The following is a 20,603-nucleotide window of genomic DNA, read 5'->3' as shown; positions in this document are numbered from 1 at the left end:
TAGAGATCTGGAGTCACTCCTGGAAATGCACCCCCCGTCTCCAAGGCTGTGCTAGATGCCCTGCCCTGTCCACCCCCCTGCACTGGAATCCCTGCCTCCCTCACCAAGGTGAGCCTTTAGCAGGGAGGGGCTGTGTTTTACTGGGCTTTGCACTTCCACCACCTGGAGCTTTGCCCAGCACAAGCACATAGCTGGTGATCCAGAAGGGCTGTTGAACAAATGAATGAATGGTGATGAATGAATGAATGCATGAAGCAAATAAGTGGCAAAATCAAGGGTCAAATCCAGGCCTGTCCTTCTCCAAAAACTCATTCGTTTCATTTTGCCTCATGCAGGGTTTAAACTTCTTCATCCTGCCTGCCTGGGGACTGAAAGTGATATTACAGTGTCTCTGTGAAGGTGATCAGCATTGTAGCATTTTAGAGAAGAGAAACGGAGGCTCAGGGAGTGGGGGACACACGGGGACAGTAAGTGAGAGAGGTTAAGGATGTGCCCAGGGCCACATGGGTTGGTGGGGGTAGGAGGGGCCTGGGGCAGACACAGGGCTGGGTGTGGGAAGACCTGGGTTCCAGCCGTCCTCTGTCGGGCTGTGCTATCTCTCTCCGGGTTTCTGTTTCTTGCCTGTAAGGTGAGGGCTGGCCCAGTGTGGTCTCTGGGCTCTAGGGGCTTATTGTTGGGGTGAAGGGAGAGTGTGGGAGGCTCTTCTTGCTTCTCTGGTGGGGGACCCAGCTGGAGCCAGCTCCCCTTTCCCTGCATGGTGCCAGGACCTCATATAGCCACATGAGCCATAAGATGGAGCTTGAAGACAAGACCTGGCTTGGGTCCTGCAGGGTGGGCAGCTGGGAAACTTCCAGCCTCCTTGAGGACAGCAGGTAACAGGGGTGCTTAGAGTCCCTGGCTGAGGTCAAAACTCACCCCACCCCAGTAAGAATCAGGATATGATCTCCAAGTGATAGCTCATAAATGGGACTTCTCATGGGGATCCAGGATCTCGGTTTACATTAGTCCCTGGAGATGGAAATTACTCATGTGGCTCAATTGTGTCTCCTAAGGACAAGACAAAGCCTGCCTGAGCTCCCTCCAAGAGCTTGTCTTTGTGAGAAAGACGACACATCACTGCGTTGAGAGGCAATGCGCTTGGAGCTGCACTATCTGAGTTCAAATCCCAGCTTTGCCCCTCCTAGCTATGTGATCTCAAGCAACTTATTATACTTCACTAGACCTCAGTTTTCTCATCTCTAAATGGGGGTAATAATACTGACCTCATAGGGATCTGGGGAGGATCAAACGAGTTGGTGGATGGGTCAGTCCACACAAATGCAAGGGATTACATTACTGTCATTGTTACTGTCATCAGCCCTGGTTGGAAACCCCTAAGGCTTCTCACTTGGTAATTTAGGACTTGCACAGTTTGAGGGTGAGGGTGGTGTCTTGTTTTGTCATAAAATCTACCATGCCTTGGTTTCCAGCACTCAGTTCCAGAGCCACACCATTGCAAAAGCCTTCTCTGACCTTTTCAGTCAGAACCCACCAGTCCTTTCTTGGGCCCCACTGTGTCCAGGACACAGCACTCTTGCCCCTCAGACCCTGTGACACTTGACCATGCTTGAGGCTTTGTTGATTCCCTCCATGAGGACATGACTCCCAAGGGGGAAGCTCTGAGGGGCCGCTCACTGAATGTGTAAATGAGAGAAGACACAGGGTGGGGGAGAAAACAAGAAAGAGAAATTCCAGCCATAAGCTGGGGTCAGAAGGAACCTTGGCCCAGATGGAGTGGCCACGGAGACGGAAGGCAGGACGAAGTCCTAAGGATGGGCTTCCTTTTGAAGCACTTTTTGGATACCTTACTCATTTGGACTAACTGTAGAAAGGGTGAAATTATAATAGACTAAAAAATTAAGTACTTTTTAAAATTTTTAAGTTCCCAGGGTAGCTTGACCTTGGCTAACCAGGTACTGCCTTCTACAGGTCTAAGAAGAGCTACTAAAACGAACCGCATGCTCTGAATCGCTGCCACGGCAGTGAGCGCTTCCAAAGGCTGGCGAGGCAAGGTTTGCTCCCAGAATTGGCAGCTGCTTTGTGATTTTTATTACAATGTGCGAGCCTGTTCATGGAGGCTGTGGATGGCAGTGGTGAGTGGTAAGGTGGGGGGTTGCTAACTAAACTCCAGTCTAGGTGCTGTTCAAAGGGTGACAAATGCCAGCTGCACAAGAGGGAGTCCTGGATAAGTTGGTTTCTTCCCATTACCCTACATATTTTTTTAAAAAAAATTTTTTTTGGATATAATTTCTGACTTAGAGAAAAGTGGCAAGTGGAGTACAAAGAATGCCCAGATCCCCCTTGCGCCAATTCCCCAAATGGCTTTTTACCGTGTTTTCATTACCATTCTCGGTCTCTCGGTCTTTCCATATGTATATGCATATGTATTGATATATATGCGTGTATACATATACATATGTTTTTTCTGAGCTGGTTAAGAGTAAGTTGCAGACATATGCCTCTTTGCCTCTAAGTACTTCAGTGTGCTGGTCCTGAAACGAGGAGTTAGTCCACAGTCGAGGTTCCAGATGTTCCATGAAGTGTGCCTTGCGTAGGGCGAGTTTATCAGGGCCAGCATGAAGGGGCCAGTGGGGCTGATCTAGAGGCAGCTGAGAAGAGCCTTTCTCCTATGTCTCCAACCTTCTTCCCTTCCTCCTCGCCCCTATCTCCTGAGTGCCTGACCCAGTCCCACACAGGTTATCCACGTGGAAGGGCCCCAGACCTGGGGTTCGAATCTTAGCTCTGTCTCTAACCAGCTGTTTATTCTTTGACAAGTCATTTGCCCCCTCTGGCCTCAGTTTCTGGGGCTGTAAAATGGGGATATTTTGCACGCTCATTGTAAAGAGGTAATAACCGTAGTGGTGGTGGCATAACAGATGCCCTAGTACTGTGTAAAGAGCAAAACGCAGTCCCTGGCTTTTCATGAGCATTGATCCCTTTTCCTCCCTCGGCTCTGGGAAACCCACTCCATCTCTGGACCTGGAGAAAGACTCCTTCCTCTGCCATTGCAGGAAGAACCCACAGAATTTCTGTCTGAGGGTGGGGTGATGGGGAGGGGGCTGCAGCCCCTGCCTCTGCTGATGTCCCCCTGGGAAAAACCCACAGGGGAGCTGGTAAGTAACCTGCCAGCCGCAGAGAAGGGCAAAACAATGGGGTGTCTCGGGTAAATTTGCAAAGTTCCATCATTAGCAAGTTAGTCAAATGTTTCCTGAACACCTACTGTGCACCAGTGTAGCTGGAGGGCCAAGGAGTCCCAAGGGGTCTTCACAAAGGAAGGCAACTTTGGGAAATAAAAAAGAGCTCAGGTCTCAGGCCTGTCACTCAGTTGCTGGTGACATTAGATGGGTCTCTTCTCTTGGAGCCTCAGTTTGTCCATCTGTAAAATGAGGATGCTAATAAGGGTCACTATGTAGGAATTTTGAGGGGATTGAAATAAGCCAAGAATGTGAAAATACTCAGAACTAGGAGAGGAAAGAGCCCTGCAGGAAAGGAGTGGGATCTACCTAATCCATCTCTGTGTCCCTTGTAGTGTTGGGACAGTTGCAGACACATAGTAGGGCTGAAAAACTGCTTGATTGGCAGATTCTCCCAGGTAGGGCCTGGGTCTTCAACCAAACTTCTAAAAACCCCATCTGGCCCTGGGGCCCTGGGGCACCACCTTCTGCCCAGACACTTTATTGGAATTGCAGTGCCTCCTGGTGGCCACTGTGAGTAACTGCAGCCTTGATCTTGGCCTGCAGAGCGTTGGGAACCAGGAACCGGGAACCTAGAACCTAAATGCGGGAGCCTGAGAACCAGCCCTGTGGGTGAGCAGCCAGAATAGGCAACTCATCCTCAATCTTGGCCTCCCCCAGGGCTGTACCCCTCCATGATCTCTTCTCACCCCCCACCCTGGCAGGGATTCATGCAATGTTGGACTGAAGAAACAGAAGCCAAGACGTTTGTCCAGGGGCAGAGCAGCCTCAGGGGCACCTTTGGTCCTTCATGCCCTGCTCTGTGGCTGGTTTCCTTGAGCCCCCTTATCCCGCAAGGTCCACAATCCCACCCCCATGCTGTATCCACCCCACACAAGCAGTGTGTGCTGAGAGACCAAGGCCCTCCTGGGTCTGAGGTGCCCTTGCCACCCTCAGTAGGGCATGCAGAGCTGCCGCAGTGGTACCAAGGCAGGAGGAGCTCAGGGGCGTCTTCTCCCGCTCAGGTACGCTCTTTTCCATTAATTCCAGGCATGTGTCTGAAGCACTACTCAGTCCAGGCCAGGCCCCCCAGTCTGGGTCCCAGTAGTACATCAGGGAGGCTCAGCCTGACTTGTTCAGTCTAGGAACGGGCAGGCCCGTAGGCCAGTTCTGCAAAGCAGGGGATTCAGTGTATACGAGGTAAGCCTGGCCCAGGGGTCAGGGAGGAAGAAGGGGATTCTTGGCTGAGCCTTGGCAGCCCAGGAGAGGCAACTCACAGCAGAAGAAACACAAAAAATAAAAGGCTTCACTATATTAGTAATAAAGAATGTAAATTAAGGAAGATTTCGCTGTCACCCATCACGCTGACAAAGACTTTAAAAACACTATAATTACTGGTATTGACCTGAACTAAAGGGCACACTGCTGGTGACCAGGGAAATGGCCCATTTCTGGAAGACAGTTTACCAGAGGCCTTAAGAGGTGTGTATGATTTAACTCAGTATTTCTAGTTCTTGGAGCTTTTTCTGAAGTATTCACCATGAATGTATGAAGAGAGTTAAATGTGAAGATGTTCATCACAGACCTGTTGTGATTTCAAGCAATCAGAAACCCGTGTGCTCAACAGTTGAGCACTGAGTTAATAAAATAGTTAGTCCATACAGTGGAATACTATGCAGCCATTAAAAATGATGTGGTGGGAGAACACAGAACACCATGGAAAGTGTACAGTATTAGGTTAAAAAAAAAACTTTTACAAAAAATATGTTGTGTGTGTGTTACAGTTTTCTTCTTTTGTTCTGTCTTGATTTTATTTTTGAATTTTCCATACAGAACATAGATTCTTTGTAATGAGAAAAAAAGCCACATCAGTTACAGAGAAAGAGAGAGATGTACAATAGGTAAGTCACATGTTTGAGGGGCAGAAGGACATACCAGTTAGAAGGAAGTGGGCCCGAAGAAACGTGGACACCTGAAGCTGCTCGTACAGTGCATTGCAGGAGTGGAGGCAGGTCTGTGGGACAGCAGGAGACGTGCAGGGGGAGGCAGGAGGCACCAGTCCTGCTTGTGGGACCCTGAATGCCACAGGGAGCCTGATGTGCATGGTTGGCAGATTTAGCCAAAAGCAAGCAAACAACAACAAAACCAGGATGCTCAGTCAAATGTGAATTTCAAATAATCAGTAAATAATTTTTAGTATAAGTATTTCCCATGCAATATTTAGGATATGTTATATTTAAAAAGTACTAATGGTGTATCTAAAATTCCAATTTAACAGAACATCCTGTATTTTCTCTGGCCATCTTATGAGGGCTCTGGAAGCCAGTGGAAGCCTTCAGAGAGGGTCATGACATAATGAGATGTGTGTGTTTTAGACACTCTGGTTGTACTTGAGGGTGGTGAGCCTGAAGGTGGAGAAACCCATTGGGGGATCTGGACTTGAGCCTGAGCACTGGGAGTCACCAGTACCCAGAGGCCTCAGAGTCACAGGGGCCCAGTTTGTGAGGACAGCGGCCAGTCCCCACCACCGAAGGGGCCATTCTCTGCAGCTTCCCTGACTGTCCTCCACCCCACTCCAAGTGGTGCTCACCCCTCCCCATAATCCCACAGCACAGAGCCCGGCATCATTCAGGACGCTAATCATGGCTTTCAGATCACGTTGTAACTTGTTCATAGGAGAACAAATAGAAAATTAATTCAGACCAGAATAAAAAAAGAAACAAAACCCATAAACCCATATTTCCACTTCTGGAAATTTTTAGTGTTTTCTAAGGACAGATACTCCACACCCTCCTCTCTTTTTTTGTCAAAATGGGATTTACTTCATATAAGACAAACACCTTTCCGAGTACTAAAATGCTGTTCTTCATCCATTCCATTCATTTGTTCATCAAACACTTATTGAGCACCTACTGGGTGCCAGCTACACTAGTACACATTACACAGAAGAGGCAAACAAAGCAAGTGTATTTACATCTATTCCCTGTATTGTGGGAGGGAGAGAGAGACAATAAATAAAGAGGAGAAAAAACACATAATGATGTGTGTTAAATGCCAAGAAAGAAACTGTGTGTAGAATAAAGACTATCAGGAAGGACCTACCATTTATGGAAATAGCATCCTTTATTTAACCAATCCCTTATTGCTGGATATTTTGGTTATTTTCAGTTTTTCTATACACTAAACAATGCCATGACGACCGTTCTCTCCAGTTAATTCTTTGGGCCTATCATTAATTATTTCTTTAGAGTAAATTCCTAGAGGCGGGATTTCTGGGTGAAGGCATATAAACTTTATTTAGTTAGTTGTTATCTCATATATTTGAACACAATTTTGTACTTTCCCTTTAGTTACTTTAAAATTTTTTAAATTATTTTTTGGAGGTGTATAGTTTTATGAGTTTTAACACGTTCATGTGCACATTCAGATTCATGTGCTCGTCACCACGATGAAGGGTACAGGACAGAAGCAACCCCTTTGTAGACGATTCTCAATCTTGGCAACTAGCCATCTGCTGTCTGTCCCTATAGTTCTGCCTTTCCCAGAATGTTATCTGATAACTAAGTAGAGTTATACATGATGTCAATTTTGAGACTGGCTTCTTTCACATGCAGCAGTGCTGCCTTTGAGATTCATTCCCGCCACTGCTTGTGTCTGTATTCATTGCTGAGTGGTATTTCATGGCACAGAGGTAGCATAGCTTGCTCCTCTGTTCACCTGTTAAAGGACACCTGGGCTGCTTCCTGTCTGGGGTGACCATGAACAAGGCTGTTATAAACATTTGCATAGGGGTTTAGGTCCCCCGCCCTCCCCGCTCCATCTCCACTGAAAGGAAGTCTTCATTTCTTTCGGATAAATGCTAGGAGTGGGATTGCTGGGTCATGAGGTAAGTGTAAGTTTAATTACGCGAGACCCTGCCAAGCTGTGTTCCCAGCAGCGATGGGTGACAGTTGCTGCACGTCTCACCGACACTTGGCATCATCAGGTTCTCTGATTCCCCTGCCATAGGTGTGTGGTGCTGGCTCCTTGTGCTTTAATTTGCTTTTTGGTAATGATCGATGATGCTGAGCCTGGTTTCATGCTTATTTGCAACCTGTATATCTTCTTTGGCAAAGTGTCTGTTCAAACACTTCGCCCCCTTTTTTGTAAAACATTTCTATGAACAAAACCCCACGTTATTGAGACTTGACTAGTTTCCCCTAATGTCCTTTTGCTGTTCCAGCATCTCACCCAGGACACCGCATTATGTTCTGTTCTCATGCCCCTCAGCCTCCTCTGGTGTGTGACAGTTTCTCACACTTGCCTTGTTTGGAGAAGCATTTTAGATCTTTGGTGAGTGGGCACAGGAGTGCTGATGTCACCCTCTGGCTGGCTGAGTCCTGGGGCTATCACCCTACACTCCTCCATAGATTTGCAGCCCTTGAGGGTGGGGGACACTGTCCGCCTGTGCCCAGTACACACAGATGTGCTCTGGGTATGTTTGCTGAAATGTCACTCCCGTTCCTGTTAGCTCCAGCAGTATTTATAGGGCCTGGAGCTAAAATAGGGACATCCAAGTTGAGCTCTGGACAGAGCCCAGTGACAGATGAGGTGGGGCAGGGACACTATCAATGGCTAACCTTTAACCTCCGCCCCCACCCCACACGAATGTTTGAACAGCAGTGGGTTCAGTCGGTGCCCTTTAAATAGCATGAAAGGGCCTCCTGTGGCCTGTTTTGTTTAAGGAGATTACATCGGTGCTGTGCACTCTGCCACAGGGAGTGTGGGGCCGGCTCACCCGAGAACAGAGCGAGCGGCATATCCCTTGCAAAGCAGATGTTGGAGGAAAAATAGAAGTAATCAAAACCACGGAGAATAAAATTACTCAGACCCCTTAGTCAGGCACTCCTTACGCACAGGCCTGTGCCCAGCTCCACACATACACACACCCCATGTCCAGATTGACCCATGCGTCCCTGCCGGTGACGCTCACGCACACCCGCGCACAGCTGCGTGCACGCCCTGCAGGCATGCATATCCCACTTGTGTGCCTGTCCTTGACCACACGAGCTTGCGCACTTCACAAACCTACGCTCGAGCAACTGCACACATGTCCCCCACACTCATCCACAACTGCAGCCTCATGCCACGTGCCCTTGGGAGCACAGCCACGCACACAGAAGGAATACGCTCAAAGGCTTCCAGCATCCACTCCCCAAACAGCTTTGGAATTATATTCTCTTTAAATCACAGCCAAAAAAAAAAAAAAAAAATCACAGTCACCTTTGGAAATGTCTCAAAGGCTTTCATGTCAAAAAAAGAAAAAGGCGAAACTAGATTAGAGTGAGGTCATTGGACTGAACCAGGACAAATGGGTAGAGGTGAAGGGGATGAAGAAAGGTTTTCCATTTCTGGCATTTCTCCAGCTGAAATCCGGCAGTCTGGGCTGCCCAGCACTAGAGCAGACAGCTCCCAGAATGGGGCTCCTCCTTGGAGGAGTTCAGGCAGAGGTCGGAGGGCCTTCCACAGCTCCTGATTAAGACCATAACCTGGAAGCAAATGCCTCCCACTGCACCAGAAGTTGTCCTGGAAATACGTAACAGTGACCTGGGATCATCTGCCAAGCGCGTGATAACACAGTGGCCACCGCTTAGTGCATACCTTGTACGGGGCAGGCGCTGCTCCTGACGTTTTAGGTGTGGACATTGCTGATTAGCCTGCAGTTTATTTCCAGATCAAAACTGAGGAATCTGCAGATTGGGATTCCACTGTCCTGGGCCCCTCAGCCTTGGCCCTGGGTCAAGCCCCTTCAGGGCTCCCCTCCTCACTACAGGAGGGGCGTCAGCATAGAGCCAAATGCATGCAGGATCTGCTCCAGGGCAGGTGGGGAGCAGGCAGACCCAAGGGCGGGTGGCCTGGACCCAGGCTTGCTCCAAGCTGGAGTTTCCCAGTGGCCTTTTCTCTACCCCAGTGTGGCAGCATGTGGGCATGGTCCCTGCTGGTCCTGGACCAGTTTCCCAAATGTTGGTTTAAATGCTAGAGCCTTTCCCAAGAATCTGTCTCTTTGCATCTCCTTCTTCCTCACTGACAATCCTGTTTCTTTCTGGCTCTCTGCACGAGGATGTCCCTCCAGGTGTCTTGGTCTCTGCCTCAGTGCTTTCATCTACTCATGCCACCTGAGCTGTCAACCTTGAATGGAGGCATTCATGATTGCATGCCTCTTTTTAATGTCTCTTCTCCAACTTTATCTTCACTGTAGCAGCATGAGTTGGTTCATTCATTTGCTCAGCAAACATTTTCTGTGTATACAGCACTCTGTAGGGCACTGGCACACAGTAGGTGCACAGAGATAGCTGGACAGAGTGAGAGCTCAGCAATGTTTGTTAGAAATTGTTCATTTATTCCTCAGCACTCTCTTACTGCATCTCTGCTACCTGACACATCCTGTTCTAAGCCCTGGGCTGAGAAGGGACAATGACATGAGGTCCCAACCCTTGGGGAACTAACATTCTGCAGGAGGAGCTGGACATTCAGGGCTTGATCAGACACAAGACAGCAAAAAATAATAGGAGTGGCTGAGCCGAGGACAGAGGACTGGGAGGGCTTCCTGGAGGAGCTGTTGTGCGAGTGGATCTTGGAGGGACGTGCCAGGCAGGCAGCCGGAGGTGGGGGCCTGGGGGATGAAGGAGGTCAGTGGTTTCCTTTGGTCAGGAGTAATCCTGCCTGAGTCGTGGGACTTCGGCAGTGGTCTTGCTGAGGAGGGCCCCGCAGGGCGAGCTGGATTCTGACCAGCACCCAAGCCTCGGACCACCACACTGATACCCAGCCCCTGCAGATCATTTAGCTGGAGAGCAATCTGCTGGCTTTGCCCAGAGCCCAGTACACTACCCTCCCTGGCACCCACCTGTCCCAGACAGGCTTCATAAAGGCAGGGCCACTGCAGCCATTTAGTCAAGAGGAAGGGAGCCAGAGAAGCGAGGCAGCTGCCTCCCAGTGTCCACAGTCCATCCTAAGGAAGGCCCTGGAGGTCTAGAACCAGGATCAGCGAGCCAGCCCTACGGAAGACAGACATGGGCTAGATCTGAGGGCAAGTGGTCCAGCTGTCCTGGGAGTGGTGAGCTGGGGACAGCACTTGGTGGAGATGCCACAGGGTGGGAGGAGGTTGAAATCGATGGCCCAAGCCTGGGATCCGAGGGCTGCATACCTGGGAGGGCCTTGGCTTGTCATTCTGACCAGCTGAGTGGGGCCGCAGAACTTTGAGGAATTTTCCTTTGTTGTCAGTTAAGGACCCAGCCTTGAAATTTAAAGCAAGAGAACCAACAATCTAGACTGAGGCTGGAGGCTTTCTTCCCGCTTCCTCCAGGAACCAGAGGCATCCACCTCCCAGAATTCCTTCCATCTCCAACACAGACGTGCCCCTCCTCTTCTCCTGCTCCCCCACTCCAGATCCTTACGGGGAGGCCCCACTGGTGGTCAAGGGGGTGGGATCCTCCACTGGGCTGAGGCGGCAACAGCCATCCCGCTTGCTCTCCCCCTCCGGAGGGGCCTGCCTGTCCCATTTACAGATGGGACTCCCGGGAGTGCAGTGAGTTGTCTGGGGTCTCGGCAGAATGAAGGAGCTGGGACCAAGAGCAGACCCCAGAGCTTGGGGGGGTGGTCTTTGAACACACTGTGCCAGCTCCCCAATTCCCCCCCACTCACTATGTCTCAGTAGGTGGCTGGAGGTGGGCAGAACTGGATTCTTCTCACCACAGAAACCTGGATGGGGAACCAGCTGCACGCTGAGGGCTGCTCTCAGGGCGGCATGCCCGCTCTCTCATCCTCAGGGGCTGGTCCTTCTGCCTGCACGACGAACAGGGCTCCTTGTCACTTGAGGCGCCTGGGTTCCTTTGGTCTCTACCTCTCTCCCTGGGAATCGGGCCCAAGGCCATGAGGTATCAAGTGGAGGACAGGCCCAGGAGCTGAGAGGCTGCCCTCTGTTGATAATTAGGGCACATTCTCACCTCTCTCTGGCCTCAGTTTCCCCCCAGTTAAAACTAGGAGTTTGGTCTGGTCCCTACGAACCCTCGGTTTCCAGAATATGGAGCTCCCTTTCCCTAGTCCCCATACTGTAAGGGTCTACGGGGTTATGGGATGGGTCCTGGGGAACAGGGCTAGGGCAGGAGGGGGCAGGGGCTTCCTCCCCCCAGTCTGGCCTCCAGGAGGTTGAATAAGAGGGATGTTTATTTTTGTTGAGGTTGGGTGGGATTTCTTTCCTTAAAAAAAATCCCAAAACATAAAACTTATTTGTCTGCCAGGAAGATAAATATCTTTGCTGAAAGCTCTTGGCCCAGCTGCCAGCTGCAGTTTGCATAATGTTGTCACCGAAGCCATGGCTGGCTACATGTGCCTGGGCTCGCATGGCTGTCATGCATGATGCTTCTGGGCTGATCCACCACCCCTCCTTGTTGTCTACACTGGCAGTGACCCTCAGGAATGGTTTCCTGAAGCTGCTTCCAGGCCTACTCTGGCCACTCGCCTTTCTTCCCTTTCCTGGGTGCCTTAGAGAGGGAGGTGAGAATGACTGAGGCAAAATGTCCCTCTCAGCTTCCCCAGTGTACACAGAAAGCCAGGGATGAGAGCGAATCCGAAACCCCAGCCCCCTGCGTCCAGATGGAGTCAGAAGACCTGGGCTAGAGGGAACATCTATATTTACCCTTAATGCCCATCGTTTGGACCTATTCCCAGGAGAAGAAACTGAGGGTCAGAGTGGTTGATGCTCACACCTATCTCACACGCTTGTGATGATCAGAGCTTGTGCGTGGGGACGGTCTTGTCAGAAGCTCCCCCACATGTCTTATTATTCATGTGCATTCTCTCTCTTAGCAAGGTTCCTTCCCCCCAAGTCACAGACAGTGGAATGTGGCTAGAGAGGGGCTCACACCCACATCTCCAGGCTGCCAGTCAGATGTCCCTCCTGCAACATCTGTGCACGCTCCTGCGCATGCTCCTGTACTCCAGGGCTTCGTGCTTGGAGGACTTCTCCAGCGGCAGCGTCCTCTAATGTTCCCAGAGCCTGTGGGCAAGTCCAGACCCGTAATGGGAAAACACTGACAGCAGAAATCTGCACAGCAGCACTGTGCGGAGTGCCTCATGTGTTAGCCTTTTTATTTCACACCCGTACATGGTGAGGAGGATCCTACAAGCATCATCATCCCCATTTTATAGAGGAGGAAACTGAGGCACAAAGAGGTTAAGTAAACTGTCCGAAGCACAGAGCTGGAGAGTCATAGGTGTGGGATTCACAGCCATGCCTGGCTGCAGAGCCCACGCTCCAAGCCCTCTACCATGAGGCGAGCATGGCTGCACTGGACGCTGACCTGGCTATTTGGACATAGAGAAGCTCTTCCCACCCTGCCCTCCCCCGCCCCCGCCTCCACCTCCTCCTCCTTGACCTGATGGGTGGACTAGTCTTTGCCAGCTCTGAGCCTCTAGGAACCGGCCTGGGCAACCCCATTCTGTGAGATGGCAGTGGCTGTGGGCCCAGCTGCCGGCTGTGCTCACATGAATCTACTGGGGCCCAGGTGTCCCCATGCTGGGGAAGAGAGGTGCCTGGACGGTGGCAGTGAACAGTGGTCAGAACACTGCTTGGAAAAGGAAATGTGGCCCAGGCCTCAATCCTGCCCACCCCCAAGGAAGAAAGACCCCTCTGTTGGACAATAGATGAGGACAGTGTGTGTTGGGGGAGAGTGGGGGTCAGAGGGATGTGACCCCTAAGCACTGGATTCTTGGGGCACAGTCCCACAGCTCCTTCTGAACTCCAATGGGATCAGGCCAGGAAAGGAGGAGCATTCCTGTCTGCCTCAATGTGGGCTTCTCCTCCTCACCTCCAAGCCATGTGGGGCCAGATGTGGCTGCTGAATGAGTTTCCCTTCCACCCAGGGAGGCCAAGACATGGGGTCAGCAACCTGGAAAAGAAGTCCCAAAGAAGTCAGGGTCAGTGAGGTGGGGGTTAAATGTCATAGAAGTCAGATTGGCCAACCCACACAACATTAGTGCTGGAAGGGACCCATTCTAAGATGACAGCAAAGAAGTTCAGAGAGGGGAAGAGACTTGCCCAAGGTCACACAGCATGGGAATGGCAAGCAGGAATTAGAACCCAAGTCTCCTGACCTGATATCCAATGTGCCTCTAAGAGGGGCAAGGCAAGGATGGCAGCCCTAGTCCCCCTCCTCTCTTGCCTGGCTCAGACGTTATTTTCTTACCTTATTTCCTCCCCCTCAGCCAAAGAGAGCTCCCTTGGTGAGCCAGAATTACCACCCGACTCTGACACCGTGGGGATGGACGGCAGCTACCTTGGTGTAAAGGAGGCTGGGGTGAAGGGGCCCCAGGACCGGGCCAGTGCCGACCTCCCCAGCCCACTGGAGAAGGCCGACTCAGACAGCAACAAGGGCAAGAAGCGGCGGAACCGTACCACCTTCACCAGCTACCAGCTGGAGGAGCTGGAGAAGGTCTTTCAGAAGACCCACTACCCAGACGTGTACGCGCGGGAGCAGTTGGCCATGAGGACAGACCTCACCGAGGCCCGCGTGCAGGTCAGTGAGGGCTGCCTGGGCATGGGGGTGGCATAGCAAGGCCTGCCCTCGGGCTTCTGGCTGCAGCCAACTACAACAAGGCTTTCCACACCTTAGTCCACTGAGAGCCTGAGAGGCTGAGAGAGTGGGGACTCCCAGCCTGTCCCTCATGGCCCTGCTCCAACCAGAGCGACTCTGCTTTTATCCACTTTAATATCGGGTCTCTGTGCTATGGGAGGGGGCAAAAAAGTGAGGACCCCCATTGGATGGGCAGGAAGGCTGCTAGCTGTTTCTGGGCTACACACGGTATGAGAGTCTGCCCTTTCGTGGAGGAGGATGACTGTTCTCTGCTCTGGAAGGCCTGTCTCTTAGACAGGAAACAGGCAGCCCAGTGGACAGAAACAAAGAACAATCCAGCTCTTCTTTCTGCCTGGCATGGCTGCCTCCTCCTCCTTTCAGGTTGCAACTCAACATAGCTCCTCTGAGAAGTCTTCCAGACCATGATGGCTAAAGCAGTAGCCTCTTACTACCACCCAACCACCAAAAACCCATCCCAACACAACACAATGGGACTCAGCACAATTCAACCCAACTCCACACAACTCAACTCAACCCAACCCAACAGAGCTCAACTTAACTCAGCACAACTCAACCCAATGCAGCCGAACCCAATAGAACTCAACCCAACTCAACTCAACTCAGCCCAACACAACTCAACCCAATGCAGCCCAAGCTAACCCAACACAACTCAACCCAAACAGAACACAAGTCAACCCAACCCAACATAACTCATATCCACACAATGCAACCAAACCAGTTCACTTTCTACCACATTGTTCTATTTTATCTTCTTTACAGAATTTATGACTGGCTTTAATTATTTTACTTGTGTGTCTCCTCCCACTAGAATGTGAGTTCCTTGAGGTTAGATGCTGTCTGGTTGTTCAGCACTCTGTTCCCACCAATTAGAGAAGGCCAAAGTCAGAGCAACAAGGACAAAAAGTAAATATTGGTGGACCAACTGACCTCCTTTGTCTGAAGAGGTGTGTCCCCTTCTCCCTGTATGAAATCATAGCCAAGAAAGAACCAGGAAGAAAGCAAGGACCTCTGAGTACCAAAATACAGGTGACAAAATTCACACACTGAAGTTCAAGCTTCAGTTAAACACAAAACAAATATGCTGTCTGCTTTCCAACCCAGAGAATACTAGGAACAGCAAATATAGTGTTGTCATATAGCAGTTTTCCCCCCTCCAGTGGGCCAGGGAAATGGACAGCTTGAGGGCGAAGAGGAATTTCTTTTAAAAATCAGCACAGCACAGTGCAGCCCAACAGTCTGGGCCATTCAGTGTCAGGATGAAGATCTCTGAGTTCCTCTGCAGGCCTCAAGAGCACCGTTGTGTTAGTTCACTGAAGGATCTTCAGAGTGGTTCTAAGGTATCGATGAAAAGTTTATCGTCTTAACCATGTTCTGTTTAATAAGGTAGAGGCATTTGTAATGTAGGCCCCAAACTTTTTCATCCAAAACAGCTAACATGAAAAAGGACTAATGGTTGTCAGTAGATACGTTGCTGTCCAGAAACTGCAGCTGCGCAGTGATTCTGCAGAGACCTGTGGTTGAACTGTAAGTTCCCTGAGGACAGGCTGGTGCTTCACTCTCCTCCAGTTGCTAGTGAAAGTTTGAAGAAGGAAGGCAGAGCAGCTGGGGCTTTCCTGTGATTCCAGGAGCCCTCTCATGCCCACTGTCTCATTTGAGTCGGGATAACCAGCCACGTGACCTCACATGTCTGCGTCTGGGTAGGAACTTCAGGATCCGGCCTCAGCTCCAGCCAGTGGATATGGGAGGAGCTGCAGGAGTAGGTGGAGAAAGGGGTTGGTGGGTTATGGGACATCCCTGTAGGTGTTGTGCAGTATGGGACAAACTGGTTCATTTTCTGTTCACGTGTGTGTGTGTGTGTGCACATGTGCTTCCTAACAAATGGATGGGAGTGCCCTGGAGCAGAATTCACTGAATGTTGAAAGAAGGATGAAGGATGTTTCAGTATAAAACATGGAAATGACACTGAGGCACATATAGGATTTTTCAGTCACCACCAGGTGGTTGAAAGAGAGTGTTCTCTGCACACACATACATACATCCTTGTGTTTACTTCCAAGACAGAGTTGAGGTAGCTTACAATGAAAAATTTATTTTAATCTAGGAACAAAAATAATAGGAAGGTAAATTACTTACTTCCCATAAAATGGGAAGGTAATTCAGTAAAAAAAAAAATCTAGGCTAAGGATCATAGTTGCCATTGAGTACAAACTTCAAACCTGAGCTTCCTGGCAGCCAAGACAGAAAGGGAAACCCAGATGTGTTGCTTATCTTAGCATCTAATGGGAGGATCATAGAATTACAGTGTGTTAGTGCTAGAAAGAATCACCCATTCTTCTCCTTTGATTGACAAAGAAGAGGCCCAGAGGTGGAAACTGATAGCCTGAAGTTAACAGCAGTGACTCAGTAGCAGTGCCGAGACTGAAATCCAGGACTCCTGAGTTCCAGCCAGGGCTTCTTTGACTTTAGTTTGCTGTGCCAGGATACATGCCAGATTGTTCAGAGACTTTTCTTTATATAAAGGCAGCAGGGTGTGTGGGATCTTCATGTGCGTCAGACCTCTGGTTGAGCCCTGGGCCTGGCAGTGCCCTGGGGGGCGGGAGGGTTGGGGAGGTTGTGATGGAACCCCCTGCCTGCCTCTGCTGGTTTGTTCTGGGCCCATACACAGCTGGCAGCAAGCTAGGTGCCTGGCGTAGAGTGGAGGTAGGGATGAGGAGGGGGTGATGAGGACCCCAAGATGGACTTTTCCTGGGAAGAAGCCTAGGGTTTGGCCCTGCTCCAGGGGGCTGCAGGGGCCTCTCTCTGCTGTCTGGGATTCCAATCTCCACAGCTGGTGTCTGAAGACAATAAGACAGAGGCCTCCCCGCCCTGGGCCACCCCGCCCTGGCCCCAGATGGGCTGTGGTTAGCAAGGCCTCCGCCAAGACAGTTGGTTCCTTGCATAGCCTGGTCCTTGGGAGAGGCCCGTGCTGAGTGAGCCCAGGCAGGGGTGGGCCTGGGAGCGGGGTGGTCCTGGGGTGTGACACTCAGAATGGGAGAGCAGCTGGGACCTTGTGGTCAGCTGTCCTCTCTGGGGTTGCACCATGGAGACAGACCCGTGACTGAAGAGTTCTGGGGCACAGAAGCGGGGCTGTGGGGCTGGTGTGGATCTGGAGGGGAGCTTGAAGAGCCCTGATGGGTTCCAGGCTCAGAAATGGAAGGATGTTCCAAGTCTCAGGACCCATGCATGTGAGGATACACCTGCCACCTCCCAATTAATGGGTGAGGATACTGGAGATCAGTCAGACTAACTTAGCTTAAGTCTTGCTCTGGGCATAAAAGACAGAGCCAGAAGCTAGGGCCTTGCGCAGAGTAAGGCTCCAGGACAAAGGACTTTGCTGAGAAGGAGGAAGTGGGCAGCCCTGCTCCCCTCGCCCGCTCTTTCACCTCTCACCATTTCCATCTTCAGCCTCAAATAAATCCCTCGGCCTGACCCTCTTCCACTCCCTCCCCAAAGACAGCGCTATCTGGGCTCGCCCCTCCCCCGCCTGTCCATCTGTCTTCCCCAGATGACCCTCCTCCTCCTCCTGCACGCTCAGCTCCAGCCAGCCCCCTGCCCACATTCCATCTCCCCACACCGCTCCTCCTCTCCATACTAGACCCCCGTGCTGGACACTGGCCACCTCCTTTTCCCCCCCAGATCTCTCCCAGACCAGCCTGGAGCCTCTGTTCCAGAGTTGGCAGTGACAGCTCCCAAAATCCCATGATGGGGACCTGGAGCCCACAGAGACACAAGGGAACCCCCAGCTGTGGCAGCAACATAAAGAAAGAGCAAAGCCATATATCCTGATGCCTCTCGTGGGCTTCTCCCCTCCCCCCGGCTCCCCCCACAGAAAACCCTGGGAGGCTGAGGAAGGAGCGGAAAGACGAAGCTAAGCCTGCAGGAAATTAAACATGAAATGAAAACAAGCTCCTCTGATTCATTCGCTCATCCTGCCCCCAGCCTCCCATTCCAGGCCACTGATAAAGCGGGATCCCGTTTCAGCCATGCAGAGAGGAGACCCCATCTGCCCTTGGCTCCCAGTGGGCGGCCTGGGCCCAGGCCCTAGGAGCCCCTGAGGAAAAGGGGCCCCAGGAGGCTCCGGGGCAGGGGCCAAGACCCCAAGCCCGGAGAAAGCCAGTCTCCAGAGAGGACACAGGAGGAGTGTTCCTCCTGCTCCACAGTCGAGGGGGAATGGAGGGACCTCAAGAGAAGTGTCGGCAGGCACATTGTGTGTGTGTGTGTGTGTGTGCGTGTGCGTGTGTGTGCACACTGGTACACTCATGCTCACGTACTGGGATAGGAAGTGAGTTACAGCAGGAGGGAGAAATGTACTAACATGAGGCCCCCACCCCCTCCCCACACTAACATGAGATGTGCATCTCCCATCTTTCTGACCTCCTTCCTCTAGCAGACCTCAAAAAAGGTCAGGAGCTATAAATAAACAAATGTGAAGCTCTCTAAAAACTATGTGACTGCATTTCCCATCTATGTCCCCTGCTGCTCCTATGAGGCGCTCTTCCTATGAAGATGTCAGTACAGATATTGGCCCCACTTGACAGATGTAGAAACTGAGGCCATTGGCAATGCCAGTGCTCCCACCATCCCTACCCTAGAAGCCCACCATCCCTACCATCCCTACCTCCCACCATCCCTCCCCTCCCCTCCTCTGTGGGGAGGCCTGACCACGCCTCCTGAAGCGGTTCCTGAGGAAGCTCGGAGGCTCCCACCTCTAGCTAGGCAGCAGTGCTGATCGTGATGGACAGAGAAGCGTTTCCACCCAGAGAGCGGGAACTGCACCCAATGGAAGTTGGCTTTCTCAGTGTCCGGGCCTGAAAAAGCCTGACTGAGCCTCTTGCAGCTCTGCAGCCAAGGTTCTTGTCTCAGCCCTGTGCTCCCCATCTGCAGGGCTGCTGATGGGTGCTGCTGGGGTGTGCCCATCTGCATCTGTGTCTGCAAAGTCAGCTGGCAGGTGCACATTAAGCTGGCAGAAATCTCCTTCTGGGGAGCATCCAGGTCTGCCTTTGATTCAGCCGGAAGTCATTCGCAGTCTAGAAGCTGATCCCTCCCTCTCCACTCTCCCTTGCCCGGCTACTCCTGCCCCCAGCACCTCCTTCTGAGATCCCAAGTCAAGGGGCAGGGGTAGCAGGACCCAAGGTGAGCTCTTGCCCATGAGCTCTAGGAAAGTTCTCAGCCTTCCAGGACTATTCCTGCAAATGAAAAGGACCCGACACTCCCACCACCAAAGACTCTGGCGCACACATACACCTGACTCAGTGACCTCTCCTCTCTGTTAGGTCCCATCCCCCATGCTCAGTGACAGGTGGGCCTCTACTCCTTCTCGGCATCAGGCCACTCTTCTGCACAAGATTTTGCAGCGGCCACCTCTGTTGATGGCACCGAGGGCAAACCCCTCTTGGCATTCAAAGCTTTCACAATCTGATTCCAGCTTCCATACTCTTTCTCTCCCATCACGTCCCTCAAACTGGCCTCCTCGGGTCTCCTGAACATGATTTGCTGTTTCTAAACTCAGGCCTGGGCTTTCCTCCTTCTAGCCAATTATTTAAGGCCCAGCTCCAGCCCTCTCTTCCAGGAAGCCTTTCCTGACTATCTCTTGTCCAGCAGAGCCCCCATTATCCCTCAAGGCCTCACTCATTTTAACATGTGGGAGTTATGAGCTGGGAGACTTTGCTTCCAACAGGAAGGCTGCAGAGAGGATGCAGGGTGGTAGGAATCCTGACTCTGTACTGATACGTAGGCCCTAAAGAGCCATGGATCTTTTGGAAAACCGGCAAAACTGGATGTGATTGTCTAGGAGAACGATTTTCTGGAAGAGCGTTCACAGCTTTTAGCAGATTCTCCATTGTTGTCCATGACCCACAGAGAATTAGGCTGCTCCAATATTGGGGTTGATTAGATGACTGCTAAGCGAGGAGCAGTGACTTGCTTCGTATGTGTGACACTTGCTATAGATTCTGAAGCTTTCAAAAATGAAGTTACTGGCCCAAGATCATGCCCATGGCTAGTTGGGGATAAGATACCTTCCCAACTCAGCGTCAATGATTCTAGATTGTAAGCTCTTGAGGATAAAGACTGAAGCTGACCCTTGTCTGTGGTCCCATGGCCCTGACACATGCACTGCAGCTACTGGGGACCCAAGGGAACAGTCTGCACTGCCTGAAGGCAAGGTCTCCAGGTTGGGTCTGAACCTGGTGACAACTGTTTTGTCCTGTAGGTTTGGTTCCAGAACCGGAGGGCCAAGTGGAGGAAGAGGGAGCGTTTTGGGCAGATGCAGCAGGTTCGAACCCACTTCTCCACTGCCTATGAGCTGCCCCTGCTCACCCGAGCTGAGAACTATGCCCAGGTGAGTCCTGCCCCAGGCTGCCCCTCCACCATTCCCAGCCCTCACACTCTGAGAATGGGTCCCTCGGAGGAGAGCCTCAGTCCCCTGAGATGACACTCACGGCTCCAGGTTGCCCTTCAGTCCCATTCCAGGTGGCACAGGCATTCCTCAGCTTCCTTTACTTCTCCCTGTCCCAGTGCCATGCTAGCAGATGGTCTCTGGGCTCCCCACTCGGACTAGCCCTGTCCCCCCTAACCCCCACCCCAGGATTTGTGGGGCAGGGGTCAGGGGCCAGGCCTGGAGGTGAGGCCGAGGAATGTGGGGTGTCTCCTACACATACCATCTGCATCAGCTCCAACCACATTCTTTCACTTTCTCCCTTCTCCCCCTCCCCAAACCCAG

General features: G+C 51.5%; 1 protein-coding gene across 1 annotated transcript in view; it reads left to right on the top strand.

Moving 5' to 3' along the window:
* The window catches only part of ALX4 (ALX homeobox 4), a 38,239-nt gene that overhangs the window by 16,130 nt on the left and 1,506 nt on the right, over positions 1 to 20,603 (top strand). Inside the window, exons 2-3 of the mRNA XM_063095907.1 lie at positions 13,455 to 13,765; positions 20,094 to 20,222. Coding sequence (XP_062951977.1) covers positions 13,455 to 13,765; positions 20,094 to 20,222 — 440 coding nt within the window. The remainder of the gene's footprint in view (positions 1 to 13,454; positions 13,766 to 20,093; positions 20,223 to 20,603) is intronic.

The sequence above is a fragment of the Cynocephalus volans genome, chromosome 4 (genome assembly GCF_027409185.1).
Source record: "Cynocephalus volans isolate mCynVol1 chromosome 4, mCynVol1.pri, whole genome shotgun sequence".
NCBI classification, from domain to species: domain Eukaryota; kingdom Metazoa; phylum Chordata; class Mammalia; order Dermoptera; family Cynocephalidae; genus Cynocephalus; species Cynocephalus volans.
This window is presented reverse-complemented; position numbering and strand designations above follow the sequence as displayed.